Source organism: Grus americana, chromosome 7 (genome assembly GCF_028858705.1).
Source record: "Grus americana isolate bGruAme1 chromosome 7, bGruAme1.mat, whole genome shotgun sequence".
Lineage (NCBI taxonomy): Eukaryota > Metazoa > Chordata > Aves > Gruiformes > Gruidae > Grus > Grus americana.
The window spans coordinates 19,100,489-19,118,533 of NC_072858.1; the positions used below are offsets into that span (position 1 = coordinate 19,100,489).

Here is an 18,045-nt window from a genome sequence, read left to right on the forward strand (position 1 = left end):
TTGTAATTATTTTCCATATCTATAAATGCACTTACTATAGTTATTTGTATACTGCAGGAAAGGACAGAGCTTCACCTATAAATAGTTTAGAAAAGATGGACAGAGTGGTTTTGGATATAAGAATGTTTTCTCTTCCCGTGTTACTTTAATGGGATAGATGCCAATGCTTTTATGAATTATGAATGTAGCAGTCTTCTTTCCAAATGAAGATGTTGGAATTTTGCCACTGGAACGAGGTGCTCATATTACATACTGCCAGCAAATTTCTGTTTCTTTAATGAAAACTAGATTACTAAATCACTTTTCTTTTGAAAAACATTACTTTTGTCTATGATGATGTTGCAGAGCATATTCTCCTCTAGAATAAAAGAGAAAAAAATAATCAGGATAGAAAGCAATTTGAATCACAGTTCTAACAGGGAAATTCATATGCTGTGCCCCTGATGTAAACAGCTGTTTCTGTACCACCTACCTTCCTCCTTCAATAAAACATAATCTGGGTTTATGACTGATCAGGCATTTGTTACTAGTCCCATGCATGTTTTTTCCCCCACAATGATTCTCTTCTCAGCTACCTGAAGCAAAGTAATTCCTTAAAATAATTTAATCACCAACATTTTTAATGGAAATCTTGCTTGCTGAAACATGGCTCCCTACTTAGGAGCAGAATTTTGCACTTAAGTGTGATTCAGTTTCTGTTTCATAAAGAATGTAGTAGCATTATGTAAAGTTTGGGGGTTTTGCATCGAGTGACCCTACATCTCACGAACACCTTTAGAAGAAGGGAAAGTATTAGTCTGTGGCTTTTGACAAATCTGGAGGTCAAATATTCAACATGAAAAGGGTTCAAAGCAATCAAGTGAGGCTGCACAGGTTACACAGCAGCCAGCGGGGCCAGCACTTCTCTCTGCCTATCAGCAAACTGCAACGTTACTAACAAATCCCATGGAAACATATTTCATTTAATCGTATGTACATACTGCAAAATACTATATATACCTTCACATTTTGTGTTCCCAAGCAATTGTTATCTTCTTCTGCTAACATCTAGAAGGATTTCACGAGAGGATGCAAAATGCTATTTGTCTCAGGTCACTTTGGTTTAATCAGCAATCCTTTCTATTATTTCCAAATCTGAACCACATCTCAGGTCTCGTGCGGTGGTATTGCAGGGTTCACAGTAGCATTTCAGACAAAAAGTATGAGTTTTCTTAAGCAACAGCTCTCCCTCCATTGTATTTCTCTGCAATAACTCAGTATATAGTATGAAGACTGTTAGTTCACACCAAGGGCTCCTTTATAAGGACGTCCTCCAGCTTCTGATTTGCATGTGCATTTATTTTATGTAACCTTAGAGTTAAAAAACCCCAACAACATAATAAAGGGTAATCAGAAGGTAAGTGCGCAGAACAATAAATACTACTGAAACCATATTAATTCAGAAAAGCATCAAAAAGGGAGAGAACAGAAAGGAAAAAATAAATCTGACCTGATAAAAACCAGTGAAATTAGGTTTAAAAAAAAAACGTAGCAGAAGCTCTATGGGATTGTAAAGGACTGAAATGCACTTTTTTAAAAAAGCCTCAAACACAGACTCACACTGTGTAACCCACCTAGTTATATTTTACAAATGGGGTGCCAAGTCCAGTCAACTTTCATGTTAGGCAGGCGTTGCACCCATCAGAGTTAATGGTAACACTCTCTACGACATTAATGAGAACAAAATTAGGCTATGTAAGTACCTTCTGATTTGTCTATAAGGGAAAATACTACTGCATTCCATTTTCTACTCTGCATTTCTGTGAGTTGATAGTATGCTTGCATGATTAAGATATATATGCTAGAAAATGTTTTAATTCAAATATTACAAACTAGAGAGAAGTCAGATAAAACCAGAGATTTTTTATTGCACAAAATAAATTATATAGAAACAATGCAACAAAACAACTCGTATTGTAGGCTGCACAACAGATGTTACAACATGAATATATTTATTGCTTTGAGAAAGGAGCAATTCAGTGCTAGTAAGCAGATTAGTTATACTTCTTGCTCATCTAGATTTGTCATAAAATTAATCCAACTGGGCTAGAGGCATCTTGCAGCATACGGGTCACACCAAATTGTTATTTGTTATCAGCTGCTGTAAAGGTGCTGTGAACATTCCTGACATTAGCATGAAGCACTCCATTTAACATCATGGGTACTGAGCCAGACAGGTAGTTACATAATTAGAAATTTCATTAGATATTGGATATATTTATACACAAGATTCTAAAAGGTCCATTTACAGGGTTTGCATGAGCTGTTGTTCTAAAATAGATCTTGCTTACAAACATTGATGCAGCTTTGAACAGGCACACTTCACTCTACATCAAGAGGCAGGATCATGGGCTTTTGCAAAAAAAAAAAAAAAAAAAAAAAAAAAAAAACCAAAACAAAAAACACCACACAAAAAAACCCCAAAAACAAACAAACAAAAAACCAACAAAAAAACCACAACAAAACCCCAAGCCCCTAGTACCAGCACTTCCTTTACCTAATTGTAAAATTGCTCACTACTGTTAACTCACTTACAGGTGTCTCATTTTCTCCAGGGCCACACTCAGCTTCTAAGGATTTTAGCACAGATTGAAAAAAAAAAAAAAAAAAAAAAAAGCAAAAGCAAGCAAACCAATGTTCCTTTGGTAGAACTGGGTGAAATTTACAGTGTTTTTTAAAATACTTCAAAACATAAAATATTTGGTTCTTTAAAAGATACAAGACTGCAATCCTGGCATTGCACTCACCTCAAATGGATTTAAGTTTTTAAAATTGCTACTTCATGGACCCTGAGATGTTAACCCCCAATGAAATAATACAGAAATTAGCTCTTAACAAAAATTATAATAATGGTCAATATTGAAATGATAAAACACATCAGAACCTGATCACTTGCAGATCTTTGTGAAGCATGCATATTAACGAGATAGTGGCATTACAAATGTTCATAGTCTGAGTGAAATTCTCCCCCAATTTGACAATTATGCAAGTATTTACTCAGCTGAGTTTATAACACTGAATTCTACTGCTAGTGTACACACTCAGTGTTGCAAAACTTATTTACTTCTGGGAAGGTTAATATAATAAGATTAAATTTAAACAATATTAGCCACCTATGAAAGGAAATTCAGTGAGGAAGTGGGAACTCTGGGATATTTCAAGTCTTAGCTACAAGGATAATTAGTAGCTCCACTGAGGTCAAGCTGAAGAGCTTAACTCAGCATCAGGCCCACGGAGTAGACCCCTGTAAAATCCCACTGAAATAAGTAAACAGATTTTAGATTGTACGCTAATAACTACAAACAAATGTGGTTGCCGCTCTTTACTGTGCTTTAATGAAATTCTTTGCTTTACTGTTCGTTTTGTTGTTGTTTTTTTTTTTCCTGAAACTGTTAATGCACTATGTTGAATCAAAATACAGTTAAGAGTGAGGCTTGAAATAGCTGCAAAATATTACAAGAAATGAGTTATTCTGAACTTAAAAAATACTATTTGTACAAATGCTCAGAAACTTTAGTGATGCAATCATGTTCCATGTGTGTACCCAGCAGTAGTTTCCTTTGCAGGAAAGTATTAAACATGACTAATCTGGCATACTTTTTCATCAGGGGAACTGTTTTTTTTAAATACCGTACGTAAAATTCTGTCACCATTTTATAAAAATGTTTGTAAGTACAGTAAGATTCAACTGAATAACCAAATACACCTCAAAACATCCATAAAACACAAACATCACCAAAAAATAACTAGTATTTTTTATAATTATTATGAAGTAGAAATATAAGGCGGGATGAAGCTAATATCAAAGATGAAAAACAGCACCACCAGTCTATGTTTTGCAATTAGCTTTCTGATCGGACAGAAAATATATCATCATAGTCAGATACAATTGATTAAGAAATGCATTTAGCCCAGCTGTACTAACTATACAGCTTCACACAGAATAAACATTCCATAAATCAACCGAAAATGCATTTGAGCACAAAAAATAAAAATATGTAAGTGATTCTCTAAGCAGCATTTTGTTGTGTTTTTTTTCTTTTTTCCCCAAAACATTAACATAGATATTGGACTGATTAAATATCTACAAGTGCTTTTCCTTTACAAAAATACATATATTCTTAATAGTAGGATAGACTGTCATTAACAATGACCTGTGTTTTTTTCACTTCAATTTGAATGATTTATAAGCTAAATTTTACAACCACAAAAAGGTTTATTTGTAATATGATGTTATCACTTTTGACAAAAAGCTTAAAACATTTTATATTTTAAAACAAATTAGCAACATAACATCACAATATGTTCTATGAGCTCCTAAGTACTGTGAGGGCTGTTATATTAAAAACTGGTGACTACTGATCAAATGCAAGGAAGCATTAGAACGTTATTACTGCTCACCACAGGCTCCTTTCTTATCCTAACTTGGATCACAGCTTATATAAGGACACTTAGGCCCCCATCCCAAAAAAAAAATCCATTGAGAGCAACTCTAGATCATCTGTTCAGTAGCCTGGAACATCCAACAATTCAGGCTTTGCATTAATTTTATAAAACATAACATATTTTCCTTTCAATAGTTAAGTCTGCAATAAGGGAAAAAATGATGCATTGCTTCATATTTATTCTAAGAAGCTTGTATTTGAGAAAAAAAAATATGATCAGTAAGTTTTTAGAATGAAATATTTCAGTCAGCTAAGTAATTAAATTGTCCTATTACTTTCCAGTTTAGTTAATCACTATCCTGGAAAAGGAAATCAGGATATTTGGATTTCTTTATTCTTTCTATTTTATACTGCACAAGTAAAATAATCGACTTCTGGCTAATCAATGGTCTCACGCCGAGGACAGCAATGCCATTTGCTAAAAAAATATCTATAAAAATCTGTAAAACACACTTAATATCTTCTCATTATCCTCCAAGCCTGTCCTTTCCACCCTCCAAAATATCACTGAACTACGACTAGAAACCCCAAAAGTAGCTTGGTGAATATTTTGTGCTTTGGAAGGTTTACAGGATTGACAGCACACTGAAGTTTTTTATTAGTTCACAGACCAGGTATAGCAGACACATCAGTAACGCAAGCCTTTGTGCTTTTCTTCGTGAACATGAGCTATGACTCAAAGAGCTACTCTAGGTCTGTCAGCTCAACCTTTATGCTACTCCAGTTGGTTTTTCTCCTTCTCTATTTTGTTTTGGAAACTGCTAGGTGTGCCTAACCCTTCAGCATGGTGACACAGAGAGCTACCACCAGTCAAGTGCTGCGTGACTGATTCCGGGTGTAACTCTTGACCACTGCACTCCGGAGAAGTGTCAATGCCTTATTCCAAGTCAGTTTCTGGGTGTCTTTACCTTTGGTATTAAAGAGGTCCTTAAAACTATTAGGCAATCAGATTATCCATAAAAATAGTTTATTTTAAAAAAACCCCTTTTTTTTATGAACAAACTAAATATCTGACAACAAAGAGTAATTTTAAATCAATTAGTATGTGATTTTTTCAGTAAAAAGGGAGCATATTTCATTTTACTGCATCAAAATTCATAAGACAACAGCAACAATGTCTACTATACTCAGTATAATACAAAACAGAATTTTAGGAGTAGAATACCATCACAAAATATGTGCCTCGCACTTTGATAATAAACATCTTAATTACAACTTCATTTGTAATACAAACCTCAGTATGTTAACTAGCAGCACAAACGTTGCAGCAATTTTGTATGGTGTATAGCAACCTATTCTCAACTCTTACTTCGCTTTCCACTCGCTATCAGGAGGAAAAAGGAAAATGCACAGTAACTACTTCTGTTCACCTCATCCTGTCACCTGTCACATTATTAAACCTTGTTAGAAGCATTTGCTAAAAATACACGTAAAAGTCACTTCAAAGACAAGTACGCCTAATGGTTCAGATAAACATGCAAAGTCAAACTAATGCCTCTCTTTGGTTAAAATTAATGTAATTAGAAAAACTTCCACCCGTAGCCGTCTTTCATTCGAGAATGTCTCCTCCTTCCTGAGCCTCCAGATATGGGTGTCTCTCTGCAAGTACAAAAGGTAGCCCGAATCTTTCTTCCCATCTACAGAGCTCCTCCATTTCACTGCCACACGTCAGAACCACACAGATCTAAATTGCTTACTAGAGAATGAAACAACATCCTTACTCAACTGTAGTAGCAAGCTACCTGAATTCAGACGATGATTTATGGCACACACCTTGGATGGAAGAATGTGTCAGGAATTCATTAATTAATCAGTTTTGTATTCTGAAATCTGATGTTTTAATCTGATCTACAGACAGTGTAGACAGTAGGTTTTTTTTAAAAATTCAACAGGTAGATCTGCTTATGGAGAAAAATACATTACCATTATAAGATCACCTTTGGGGGACATTCCTACAGAAAGATGTTTCAGCTGAGTTCTGAAGGCCAGACTACCCATGTGTGATAACATTAGTGGTAAATGAGCAGTTCGAAGCCTTTCACATTTCCTTTAGGGTGAATCAATCCCTTCGTGTCTTGGAATCCATCCTGGAACATGCTCCGGTAGAGTGCAATCCCTCCTCAACCAAGTGTCTTCAGCTGAACATCTTCTGGAAGCATTATCTTGTTCAAACTGGTTATAAAGGATTCAAAATGCAGAACTGTGAAAACTTTACTGAAATCCATGAGACCTGCCTGATGAACCAAACCTCTTCCTCATCTGCACTTTCTCCTTTATAACTCCTCAGTGTTTCTATTTGTTGGGCATGAAACGGGGTGGGGTATGGGAATGGGCAAAGGATGTGTAAGAACCTAGAATTAATTATGGAACACAGGGTGCCTGAATAGACATTTTAAGGGAGATAAATAATAAAATAACATTGCATGAAGTAAAACAAGAGGTGAATATCCTGCATGATATGTGCATTTTCGATGGAATCATATGCCTTCAATCTGTCTAGGTTAAGTGAAGAAACTGGACCAAGCTCTTGATCTAAGCATCTCTATGTATTTGCTGTGGATAGGCATGTAAGTCTTAACTGACCTTGGTCTCTTCCAGGATAAAAATGAGTTTGATCAGTCCATGTAATTGACCAGTATTTTAAGTAGCCCCTCTATAAACAGGGCTCAATCTGTTTATTTTGAGACTAATGACTGGCTTTGAACAACTATCTGTTCTCTAATATTTCTACCATCTGTAGTACCTGGCTGAGCTGGATGCTATTCCTTTTGTTGCAAGTCCTCCCAAGAATATTTCTTCTGGAGAGCGAATGCCTCTTGGTGTCTTCAGTGATATGAAAATGTAAAAAAACCACAAATGGAACAATACAACTCAGTGATTGGTTCAATTAAAGGACTAAACCCTGGCCTGCTTTGTTATTTTAGAAAACAGCAGAGAAGGAAAATTGTTTACTTCTCTCACAAAGTCTTGTCTAACAATTATACATGGGAGACATAAGATGGAACTTATCATTTTGTCTGCAGCGGAGAACAAGAGCCTAGCTTATATCTAAAGGGACTGTGATCAACCTCTTTTCTCTTGCAGATATACTGGAACTGTTTTTGATAACTGTGGAAGAGAAAAGACAAGTCAAATTGCTGGAGCCTAAGGAGAAAAAAGACCAAGATCCAGAATTCAAGGGTTCCTCACGCAGAAAATGAAATAATTTCAATATAAATGTAATTCTTCTCATATAGTTTCTACTGAGATAGGCTTTTTTCAATTTTAAATTATCTAACAGAACACATTTCTTTTTCTGCTTGTTTCCCATGAAAGAAAGCTTCTCAATACAGCATGTTTATGAAATAGTCTTGCTGAAAATATTAAGACCATAGATAAAATACAGAAGCAAATATTACCCTGTCAAATGCAAATAACGGGCTTAAAAGGTATTCTGTATTAACAATCAGGCACTTTGCTTTATATAACATTTTCAGTAAAGTCAAAATAATACTTTTTAGAATTTTTTTTTGCATAATAACTGCAAGCTAGCTGAGTATGCACAATATACTTATTGCGTTGCATACTCATAGGACCCAAATCCCAGAAGCTTTCATACAAACAGTACCCACTATAGTGATGAGTCATTTAGATTACTGTAGTAATCTTATTTGGTATTTCATCCAAATAAAAATATGCTTATAGGACCAGGCCCTTTGCTACGAGCAGTGTAGTAATGCATGACGGAAGATATATTTCTTGATTAATCATTTAATTCCGTATAGTTTGAGATATTATAAGATCTCGCTTGTAAAATCTAGCTTACAGTTTGTTTCCAGACAAATGCAGCATACAGCTATGCTCAACAAAAAGTTGTTTGTGACTTTCATTAATGAGTTGCCCCCACAGTTAAAAGCAGACAAAAGTTTTTCACTTTTTTGGGGGAAAAAAATGAGCACCAAATGTGCTAAATAAGAGGCAGCAAGGTTAGGTAGTAGCATGGAATTTTTTAGGTCTTATTTCTCTGCAGCTAGGTACTGCCAGTATGGGAAAGCCATAGAAACATAGTGGCAGCAACACTTATTTTATATTCCTATTCTTTACAAACATGCAGTGGTGACACTTTGTCATGGAAATGCTCAGGAAGTGTGACTGTATACAGCAATCTGCTCTAGGATGGCATATGGTGCAGCTTTAACGGAATGCTTAGGTACTCATTTTGCTTTACCTCATCTTTGGCACATAGGAATCTGTACACGCATTCTCATATTCCTATGCTGTTCAGATATACTTAATTGGCACAAATGAATTAAATATGCATGTCTGTAGACACATGGCACATAGGTACTATACAGGAGAGAAATTTTCTGTAAAGGCGGCAATGCCTGTGCTATACAAGCTGCCCAGTTACGATATGTATTTCACTGGCACTTCACTGCTACAAAAACTATTAAACTACAACAGCACTCAGGCACTGTGCCATCAGATCAGAAATGTATAAAGTGTAGGTGGCTAGATCATATGCATTTAATGCCATGATTCTCGGCTGGGAACATTAAATCATATCTGTCAGTATTTTCCATGCTTAAAATGAAGATTTGCCTTCTGTAATCTAGCTTTAAGTTGCATGAAGAAAATATCATGAATTAAACCAGTGTTCAATTCCGATCAAGAGAATTCATGGTTCTCTGAATTGTGAATACAGAAAGTCATTAAACAGTCAAAGCTTCTATTAGTTGCCATCCAGAAGCCAATACAAAGTAGTCCTAATTCAGGGGTCCTGTTAGGTGGATGCAAACTTTCATGTAAGATACCTGAAAACGGATTAAAAATAATATGTTCTTCTCTTTCTAAAACAAGTCCATTCAAATTTGTCAAAACAGCGAGAGCAACTGCTGAGAAAAAAATTGTCCCCTGAACCAAGCAGAAATTATGCTTAAGATTACTACCATTAGGTTTGTGATCAAATGAAACAGGCGTTTTATGTCAAGTGAATCTACAGTGAAAATTCTGGTATAAAAACACGCGAAATATATAAAAACTGTAAGGTGTCATTTGTATGTGCATGTAAATATTTACAAATAGTATTCTATTTCTACCGTACAAAACAACTGTATATACTAAAGAGAAGAATGATTTGCAATTAGAATGCATGCTCTGCTCTTCCAGGCTGCTCCATGAGGAGGACCTCTATATACACAAAGAACCTACTTTTCCCTAGAGACTCTGCAGAGGAGAAGAGCTTTGCCTACACGGAGTATCTTCTTGTTTCTGTCAAGTAGCACATCACAGACTGGGTGGGCAAAAAGACAACTGCTTCCAGCAGCCAGTATGTACACTCCTTCCCATCTACAGTGTGGGCAAACCAGCGCCTATACCAGTCAGCACACGATGCCTGCAGAAACCAGCAGCAGCTTCCTAAACATTTTGCTTCCCCAGGTTCACTGGCGTCTGCACAATATGTGCAACCTTGACCTGCAATGGCAGGTTTCCTAAACAGACCGCTACCGACAGCATCTTTACTTCTGCATGTCATATGGGCTTTGGAGTGCAATGGTAGAAGTTAACCTTACTATATATGGATCCCTCAAGTCATCAATGTCAGAACTCCTACCAACATTAAAGGGGCCAGATTTAATCCACAACATGCTTCTTTCTCCTACAGAAACATACTAATGTACACAAACAAAAATTTTCAAAGGAGCTACAGCCTTGCATCTATCTTTTACACTCAATCCCAAGATAGAATTTTCCCTTCGTCTTATCTAAGTATGATTAGTTCACTCTATAGTAGCTTCTGAGAAGTTGATTTGGTTCCTTTTTGCTGTATGCAAAAGGCATAAGAAAGTAAAGAGTTATCTACAATACTAGCAGGTGTGTATTAAGTAGAAATTACATAAAGGTACTGAATTATAAGTATCTTCACAGAATTTCAAGTGAGAAATCAACTGACTTTTAAGCAGAGCAAAGACAACGGAAGACTACAGAAAACATATGCCTTACTATGTTCCCTGGAACATTACCAGAAACCTCAATAAACATTCTATACTAGAACCATTACACTTGCAATACCTAAGGCAACAATCACTTTTTATCCAGCACTACCAGGTCTTAAGAAAAAGACGACCTGAACTATTATTTTGGTCAGACTGCTTATCTTCAGTATTGCATTACCTCTAATTTTATGGAAAAACAAATGAAAATTTCTGTAATGAATTCTAAACTCCAGATAGTCACAAGAGATACATAATGTAATTAAAGCTATATATTATTTTTGTTTTAGCATATTATATACCTCCAACCAATCTTAAAAGGAAACGCTTACTACGAAAGGCAATAATTATGTAAAATTTTGCCTTGGTTGCAGTCTTACAGTGAAATTTATTTACTCCATAGACACTTACATTATTTGTAACTTCCTTTCCATGGAGGCTTTATTACAAGAAATGTAATCTGACCAGAAGCCATTTTCCAAAAATAGCTAGTATCCCAAATTCCAATCGTTAGGGAAACCATAGAAAAGTGCAATCACAAAGGCTGCGATGCTTTTAAGCAATATTAGCCGAATTTATTTAGAAGATTTAAAATTTAAAATGTTTTGAATTACCATGTTCTACATCGCTTGTTAAAGGTAATTAATCTTCACTTACTGCAAAAGGACTGTTGCGCACTCATGAGTGAGCTATACCTGGACCCATGAGAAGCTTCTCAAGAAAAAGATAGTGGCCCAATCACCACTTTTCTAAATATATTTTCTATACAAAATATTTTCAAGGTATAATCCTTAGTTATTTGTACAGTACTCTATGATTTAAACAACAATATTCAGTAAAATAGTAAGTGTGTGAAACTGCAACACCACACGGAATGAGCACTCTGCCATTTTGCTAGTGTGATCAATATTAGGACCAGAAAAATTTTCTACCACGCAAGCAAAAATATTCCATAGTTTTTGAATCTTGACTGTACACTTCATGATTTTGGCTATGATTTGCAGCACACTCGTAAGATACACAAATATCTTATGCACATTTCAGTAGCAGAATGGCACTTGGCTTGCTCTAATAGAAACAACAGAGATGCAACTGACAATTTTAAGAAAGACAATGTCCTTATTTGCATGCTGAAATCTGGTTGTGTCCCCCTAATCCAGGCACATCCATTCATTGTGCAATCTGTCGATGGGTAAACAAATAGTGCAGGATTCATCTCAGTGGGATCTGGCCCTTTGGTCTAACCGAAGTCAATTCTAGGTCGATACTGAAGTACCATAGGGTAAGACTAAAAGCAAAACCAAAACAACAAAAACAGACAAAAACACATGAAGACGTAATTCATAAAAAATACAAAGAAAATGCAATTAAAGAGTGCCTTAAGAATAGCCAGAGCTTATCCCTAAGACACAGGTATATGGCAATCAGTTTTATTTATGTGAAATAATTCTATACATTTCAACAGTTAAATCCACACCTTTACTTCAAATCTATATTTAATCTGTCAGTTACTCGTAGCTATTTGTCGTTAATATAAAAAGCCCATATCTGCTTTTATATATTTCATGATTTATATGTTTTACAGCATATATATATATATATGGAGTGCTCAAACAACTCTTATTCCTGTGTTGCTGTGTTTGAGGAAAAGCAATCTTGAAATTTTATACTTTCTAAACCAAAGTCCATTTATAGATGATGTACTTGGTTTGATTTTTATATATACGGAGGTTCCATAATTATACTAGTAGTCAGCAGTAATTAATGGGAGCCAGGCAGGCTACTCTGGTATTAAAAAGAAAAAAAAAAAAAGAAAAAAGATCAGGTCAAATTGCTGTCAGCTGATTTTCTGAGACATGAGGGCTAACTTCTCCCTCAACTCCTCAACTTCAGATCCAGCGATACATTTTTATTAGTTCTTAATGGAAGAAAAAAAAAAAAAAAAGGCTAATCAACTGCTTGATCCCTGAAGTGGACAAAACTGTTGTGGAACGGGAGGCAAGAGTGGGTGGGTTTCCAGAAAGTGCTGTGGAATACCTGGGCATTTGTTGCTGGAAGTTCTGTTTTACTAAATGTCTTATTTTTTCAGTCTTACAGCATTTCATTTCAGTCATGTTTTCCTCTTAACTCCATTAGGGTACTAGACATTTTCTATAGCATAAAACCCAGGAAAATCTTATTGTCTCAGCAACTGTATGGGCTTAACTACCTCTCTGCCACAAGGCAGAGAGGAACATCACTAATTTAAGTCTCTTTTTATTGCAAATTCGGAATTATAAAGAATTATTACAGAAGCTATCATTAAAACCAGAAATATTTTACTGGCTCCTTCAAATGCAATACAGATGAACTTCAGTGACCAAAAAGAAAGATATCACTGCAGACACCTATACAGGTTAATACACTTTCCATGCCATGGTAGTGAAATGATCACCAGAACTAAATGTGATCATACTTGTTGGGGATTTACAAACTGGAGTGCAGAGAAATCAAAACATAAACCCAGAGGTATTCAACAGTAGCAGGAGCATTGAGGAGAGAAGACAGGGAGCACCGTGTGTAGTCTGCACGTGTAATTAACAAACATATATTTGTAGTACCATAAATTACTGATTTTTTTTTGCATAGGATATGACTACCATATTATTTAAATGCTATCTCACGTGTTTTTCACTTTGATTATATAAATTGTCTCTAAAAGTACCCAACTCTAATTGGAAGTGCACACAGGCAGAGACAGAGCAGTCGCCTCACTGAAACTGCCATGTAAACTAGTCAGGCTCAGTGTTTTTTGCAAACAAAATTACAAACCAGCTGTATAAATAAAATGCACTATGCTGGAACAATTCTAATTATTGAAGTAGGTACAACTGCAGTAGTTTACTCCCATCCATAGTGGGGAGTGACTCTCTACCATTAACTTTAATTTTTTGCTCAAACAAAAATATTATATCAAACTTCCAAAGTAACTTCTAGAAATTAGTTCAAATCAAAATTCTCAATGAGGAAACTGAAATATGGTTTCATATAGGTGTGAACCAATTTGATCAATGACATTTGGAAATCAGCTTCAGTTTGCAGGTTCTGGAGGTTTAGGTTTGTTATATTCTAGAGACAAGGCATTATTCCATTTTTAAAGATGTGAAAGGAATACAGCATTAGAAAAATCTAGCATTTCTTTACTCCATTAAAGAGAATATATGAATTGCCATAAAGAGATGAAACCAATGTAGTCTCTTTTGATTCACACTCTTCAGTTTTAATTCCCTGTCAGTGACTGCCCAACACTAGTAGTTAGAAGGATGAGATAAGAAGAGGTAGATGATGTTTCCAGACTGATGCAGATATCAGCCTACAGAATGGTATCTTTCTAACACAAAGATAAACGGCCTAATGTAAAGTGAAAGAAACCTCTAAAACTTTTGAATGGATTCTATTTGTTCATTCAATAAAGTTTTCTCTGAATGATCAAAAATGTTCAGGCCTTGCTCATAGTTTTAGCTCTTTGTAGCGAGGAGTTATAAAAACTCCACAACTTGGATTACAATTGGAGTCTGACAGGACCTTAACGACTGTAGTATGTACAGTCGTGAGTGCCTCTTACCTGATAAAAAGTGCCATCCTGTGAGCAGACTTGCGAAGATGAGCAGTTCTGACACCGAAACTGCGGAGGAGATGATTTTCTGATCAGATAAGAGGCATCCACAGCTGGACATATACATTTACCATTATTTTTTTTTAAATTTTCAAATGTAAAGCTTAAAATTAGTTTACTTATTTAAAATAGGAAAGAAGTCTCCAATGAATAAATGGATATTTTCCCTTTACTACTCTACTTCTTGTAAGGTCCATGGGTGTGCCAGTAAAAGCTCATGGTGAATAGTACCATAGATGGAGATAGTGGATTTACTTGATCTTCATCCAAAAGAAGAGATTGTTAACTAATTACCATTACAACTTCTGTTTTATAACAGGACCCAACACAGTTACGGAAAACAAAATCATAGAAGCCCAGATGTTACTGGATTTGCTACCAGCACAATGTAATGTTTACAGGTTTTAGTTTGTCATCTCTGACTTCAGGGTAGTGATATAAAACTACATAAAGCAAAAGATGAACACATACCTGACTATACTGTGTGTATATAAACACAACTTACAAATCTAATCAAGAGTTTTCAACTCTTATATTCACTTAATGTTAGAAACTATAGTTCTGAGATTTTTGAAAAATTTTAACCAGAACAAATAAAGTCCTTTCTGTCAAGTTGATAGTTACTGTTGCTTCCAAACCAATGCAACTGCCAAAAGTCCATTTGTAGGCAGGGGGTGCAGAATTAAATGTCATGAAAGAATTCTATTACCACTAAAGTTGTTGCCTCAACACTTCTTAATAGCACAGCCAATGCTAACAAAAATATAAGATGGTAAACCAAACAAACACCCACTGGTTTCAAGGTAGTACTGGAAGAAAAACAAACTTAAAGCTCCCTTATTGGTATCATATTGGGGCTTCAGCAATCATCACATCTCAATATAATATTACTTTCAATTTAATGAATACTTGCCTATATACATTAACTCCCCTAATTCCTATCAAAAATCTATCCTTCTCTCCCCTTCAGATTTAAGTAAAACTTTAAGAAACTTGTGAATTGCTAACTCCACAGTGTGCTTAATTCTCTGTCTTCTCTCTCTGTGCACCAGTGTTTTTTATTCCAAGTACTAGAAAGCTTAAAAAAAAAAAAAAAAGACGACAAAGTTTGGAATTTTCTACAGATCAGTACACATAAGTGCTTAACCTTAGCTGCACTCCAATATAGCCTCCACTGGTAGTGGTAGACAACAAATCTGCATATACTACAAAGCAATAAACAGTGAAGAACAATCAACAGCCACACACAAACAAATTTATAAAAGAAAGAGAAGAAATGGGGATATGACTTTTAACAAAAAAACCCCAACAAACGAAACAAAACAAAACCAAACCCAAGGCAATATAAGGGCTACTAAATCAAAGTGAATATCAGACCTGAAAGAAATGTCTTTTAATAAGTTAAATATTGCAATTCTAAAATATACACATGCAGCAAGGAAAACTCATTTAGCTGTGTTATCTGGATGTTAATGTTATGCAGCATATCTAAAAAAAATGGGTGTAGTATTGAAAGAAACAGTAATAAAACAACTAGATTTCTGCAATAATTTTTCAGTGTCACTTTCAGTTTACTACTGAATAAAACAGACTCTTAGTAAAGAACTGCTGGATGCAGATTCCCCAATTATTGTAACTCAAAAGGTCACAAAAGCAAATTTGCAGAAAAAAGAACAAGTGCTTGGGTTTTTAAATAGTTGACTAAAAACTCCGAGCAGAACTTGCATGTAAACTTTGATACATGCTATTTTTAAGTTTCAGAATCTGCACAATATACGTACTACAGGTTTTCACCTACAGGATTTAACATAAGAAAACCAGAAAACATGCAAAATGCATTTTTAAATAAGCATTTTTTGAAGGGTCATAGAACATACTTTGGACCAATCTGTGAAGGCATGTATACTTTCTATAATAAATGTACCAAAACATCATTTATTAATAATGTAACAGCATTTACGTTTTCGCCTCTTAGTCTCCATCTCGTCATATAGATGAATTCCATAGTATGATCCTTCCCCATGATTTCTCCATTGCATAGTACATCCAGCTTAAAATACAACAGAACAAACAGTAAGACAAAGGAAGGCAAAGTTTTAATGTCTAAATGAACTCTTAAGTGAATCTCTGAAAGTTAATCCCTCAACTCCTATCATTATACAGTAATTCCATCAGACATGTATATCAAACCTCAATAAATACAGCATACTGACAATAAACTATACTGCTGTTTTTAATAGTAGCATTCCACTTTATTTTTTCACTTTTGTGTTTTCAGTTAAGGTGTGGGCAAAAGAAAGTCTACTAAACGAGGTAGAAAATCACTAGTAGACAAACACTCCCTATATTTATCAATAGTACACACTGTTTGAAGAGAAAGCCTTGTGCTGTATTTTGAAGGCCTTCTTGCTATGTCAATGCTTTTTCAAACCCAAAGATACAAAACAGAAGTACTGTAATTTTCATTTTTTTAAAAATAATGATAAAGTAATTTTTAAAAATTACTTTAAAAATAACTATAAATTACAAGGAAAATGCACTTCTGAGTATACAAACATGATTCTTCATTAACCGAAGACAAAATAAAACAAAAGTAATGATCTTACTGTGAAAAATGACTTGTTCAAACTGTATTGTAGCATCTTATTTCTACCCTCCACTGAAAATGTTTGAAAACTCTTTCATTACTATAGACACACTGCTTTTCTGGGTTATAGAAGAAAAAAAGTCAAAAATTTGAAGTAAGCGTATAATATGTAACACAAGGCATTAAGGTGCCAAGGATAGATTAAATTAATATAATTAATAAAACCAAATGATATCAAAACAGCTGGTCAGCACGTGATGATAGTGTGAAACTCCTGCATATAGCTCTGCAACAACCTAACTCAGCCGTACCGCCAAACAAAGCTGGAATGCTGCCGTTTGTGCTGAAGGCAGCCTGCAGTTCACGGAGTCATTGACTCCTGTGAGAGAACTGGATGACGAAACAGTCTGTGCTGAGGTCAAAATTCCTGTATCCCTGGGAAGAGGGAAAGCAGAGGCAGGAGTCTCACACTTCCCAACACCATCCTGCATCACAACTTCTATCATGTTAGGAAGTCCACCCAGGGAACAGTCTTGGCCAAGATCAAATCACTCATGGAGCAAAGTCTCTCTCCGTCAAATTCCACCTAATTCCACAGAAGGTGCAAAAAAAGTATCTGCAGTTTGAAAGATTCAAATGGTATTGCTCCTCACTTCTTCATAATTACTGGATAGTTTCTTACATCTAAAGAAAAAGAAACTGTGGAGTAATTTGGTGTATGTCTAGTTGGATCTCTCCTCTTCCCCAGTAGCTACTAGCACAGAACTATATTAAGTGATTTTGTTAGTCACATGGATAGAGAAAGCATTTCTTTCTTATGTAACAATAGCAAAACCTAATGCATCTGTTCCTTCACATGCAAGTAACAAACTGAAATTACTAGAACTGTGTGAGTTCCTGGATTAGCAACTTTAGTCACCCTGATAAAATGATCACTTCTGTCTCATTTAAGGGTAGAAAATATAACTTCGAATACTGAGCAGTACTTAGTGATTGGGCTAAAAAAATATTCCTCAAGTTCAAATATGATTAAATTTCATAAAAACCTAATACTTTGCAGGGAAATAAAAATACAAGCATTGTTCTTTCAAATGTACCTCATAAGAACTTGGAAGTTTTAATTTTAAGCTGAGAAACTTTTTGATAGTTCCCACGGTCACTCGAGTAGAACAGCGGATAAATTTCTTCATTAAACCCTAAAGCAACGCAACAAAACAGACAAACCATGTTAGAAATTTTGGAGCATGTAAGCAATCTTTACTGCAAGAACAGCTGCAATTGCTATTTTTTTCAACCAGTAACCAATTTTACTGCACTCTCTTCTAATTCATAATGGCACCATAGGTT

General features: G+C 35.2%; 1 protein-coding gene across 5 annotated transcripts in view; it reads right to left on the reverse strand.

Annotated features, from left to right (window-relative positions):
- Nucleotides 1-1,885: 1,885 nt before the first annotated feature.
- PCGF5 (polycomb group ring finger 5) overlaps nt 1,886-18,045 on the reverse strand; it is a 70,707-nt gene continuing 54,547 nt past the window's right edge. For 3 of the 5 annotated variants that reach the window (XM_054831175.1, XM_054831174.1, XM_054831176.1), the window contains 5 exons: nt 17,796-17,894; nt 16,072-16,161; nt 14,061-14,120; nt 7,228-7,307; nt 1,886-6,656 (listed from right to left, as the gene is read on the reverse strand). In XM_054831175.1, coding sequence (XP_054687150.1) covers nt 6,605-6,656; nt 7,228-7,307; nt 14,061-14,120; nt 16,072-16,161; nt 17,796-17,894 — 381 coding nt within the window. In that variant the 3' untranslated portion in view covers nt 1,886-6,604. Of the gene's footprint in view, nt 11,745-14,060; nt 14,121-16,071; nt 16,162-17,795; nt 17,895-18,045 lie in introns of all 5 variants that reach the window. The other 2 variants (XM_054831178.1, XM_054831179.1) reach the window with 2 other exon arrangements.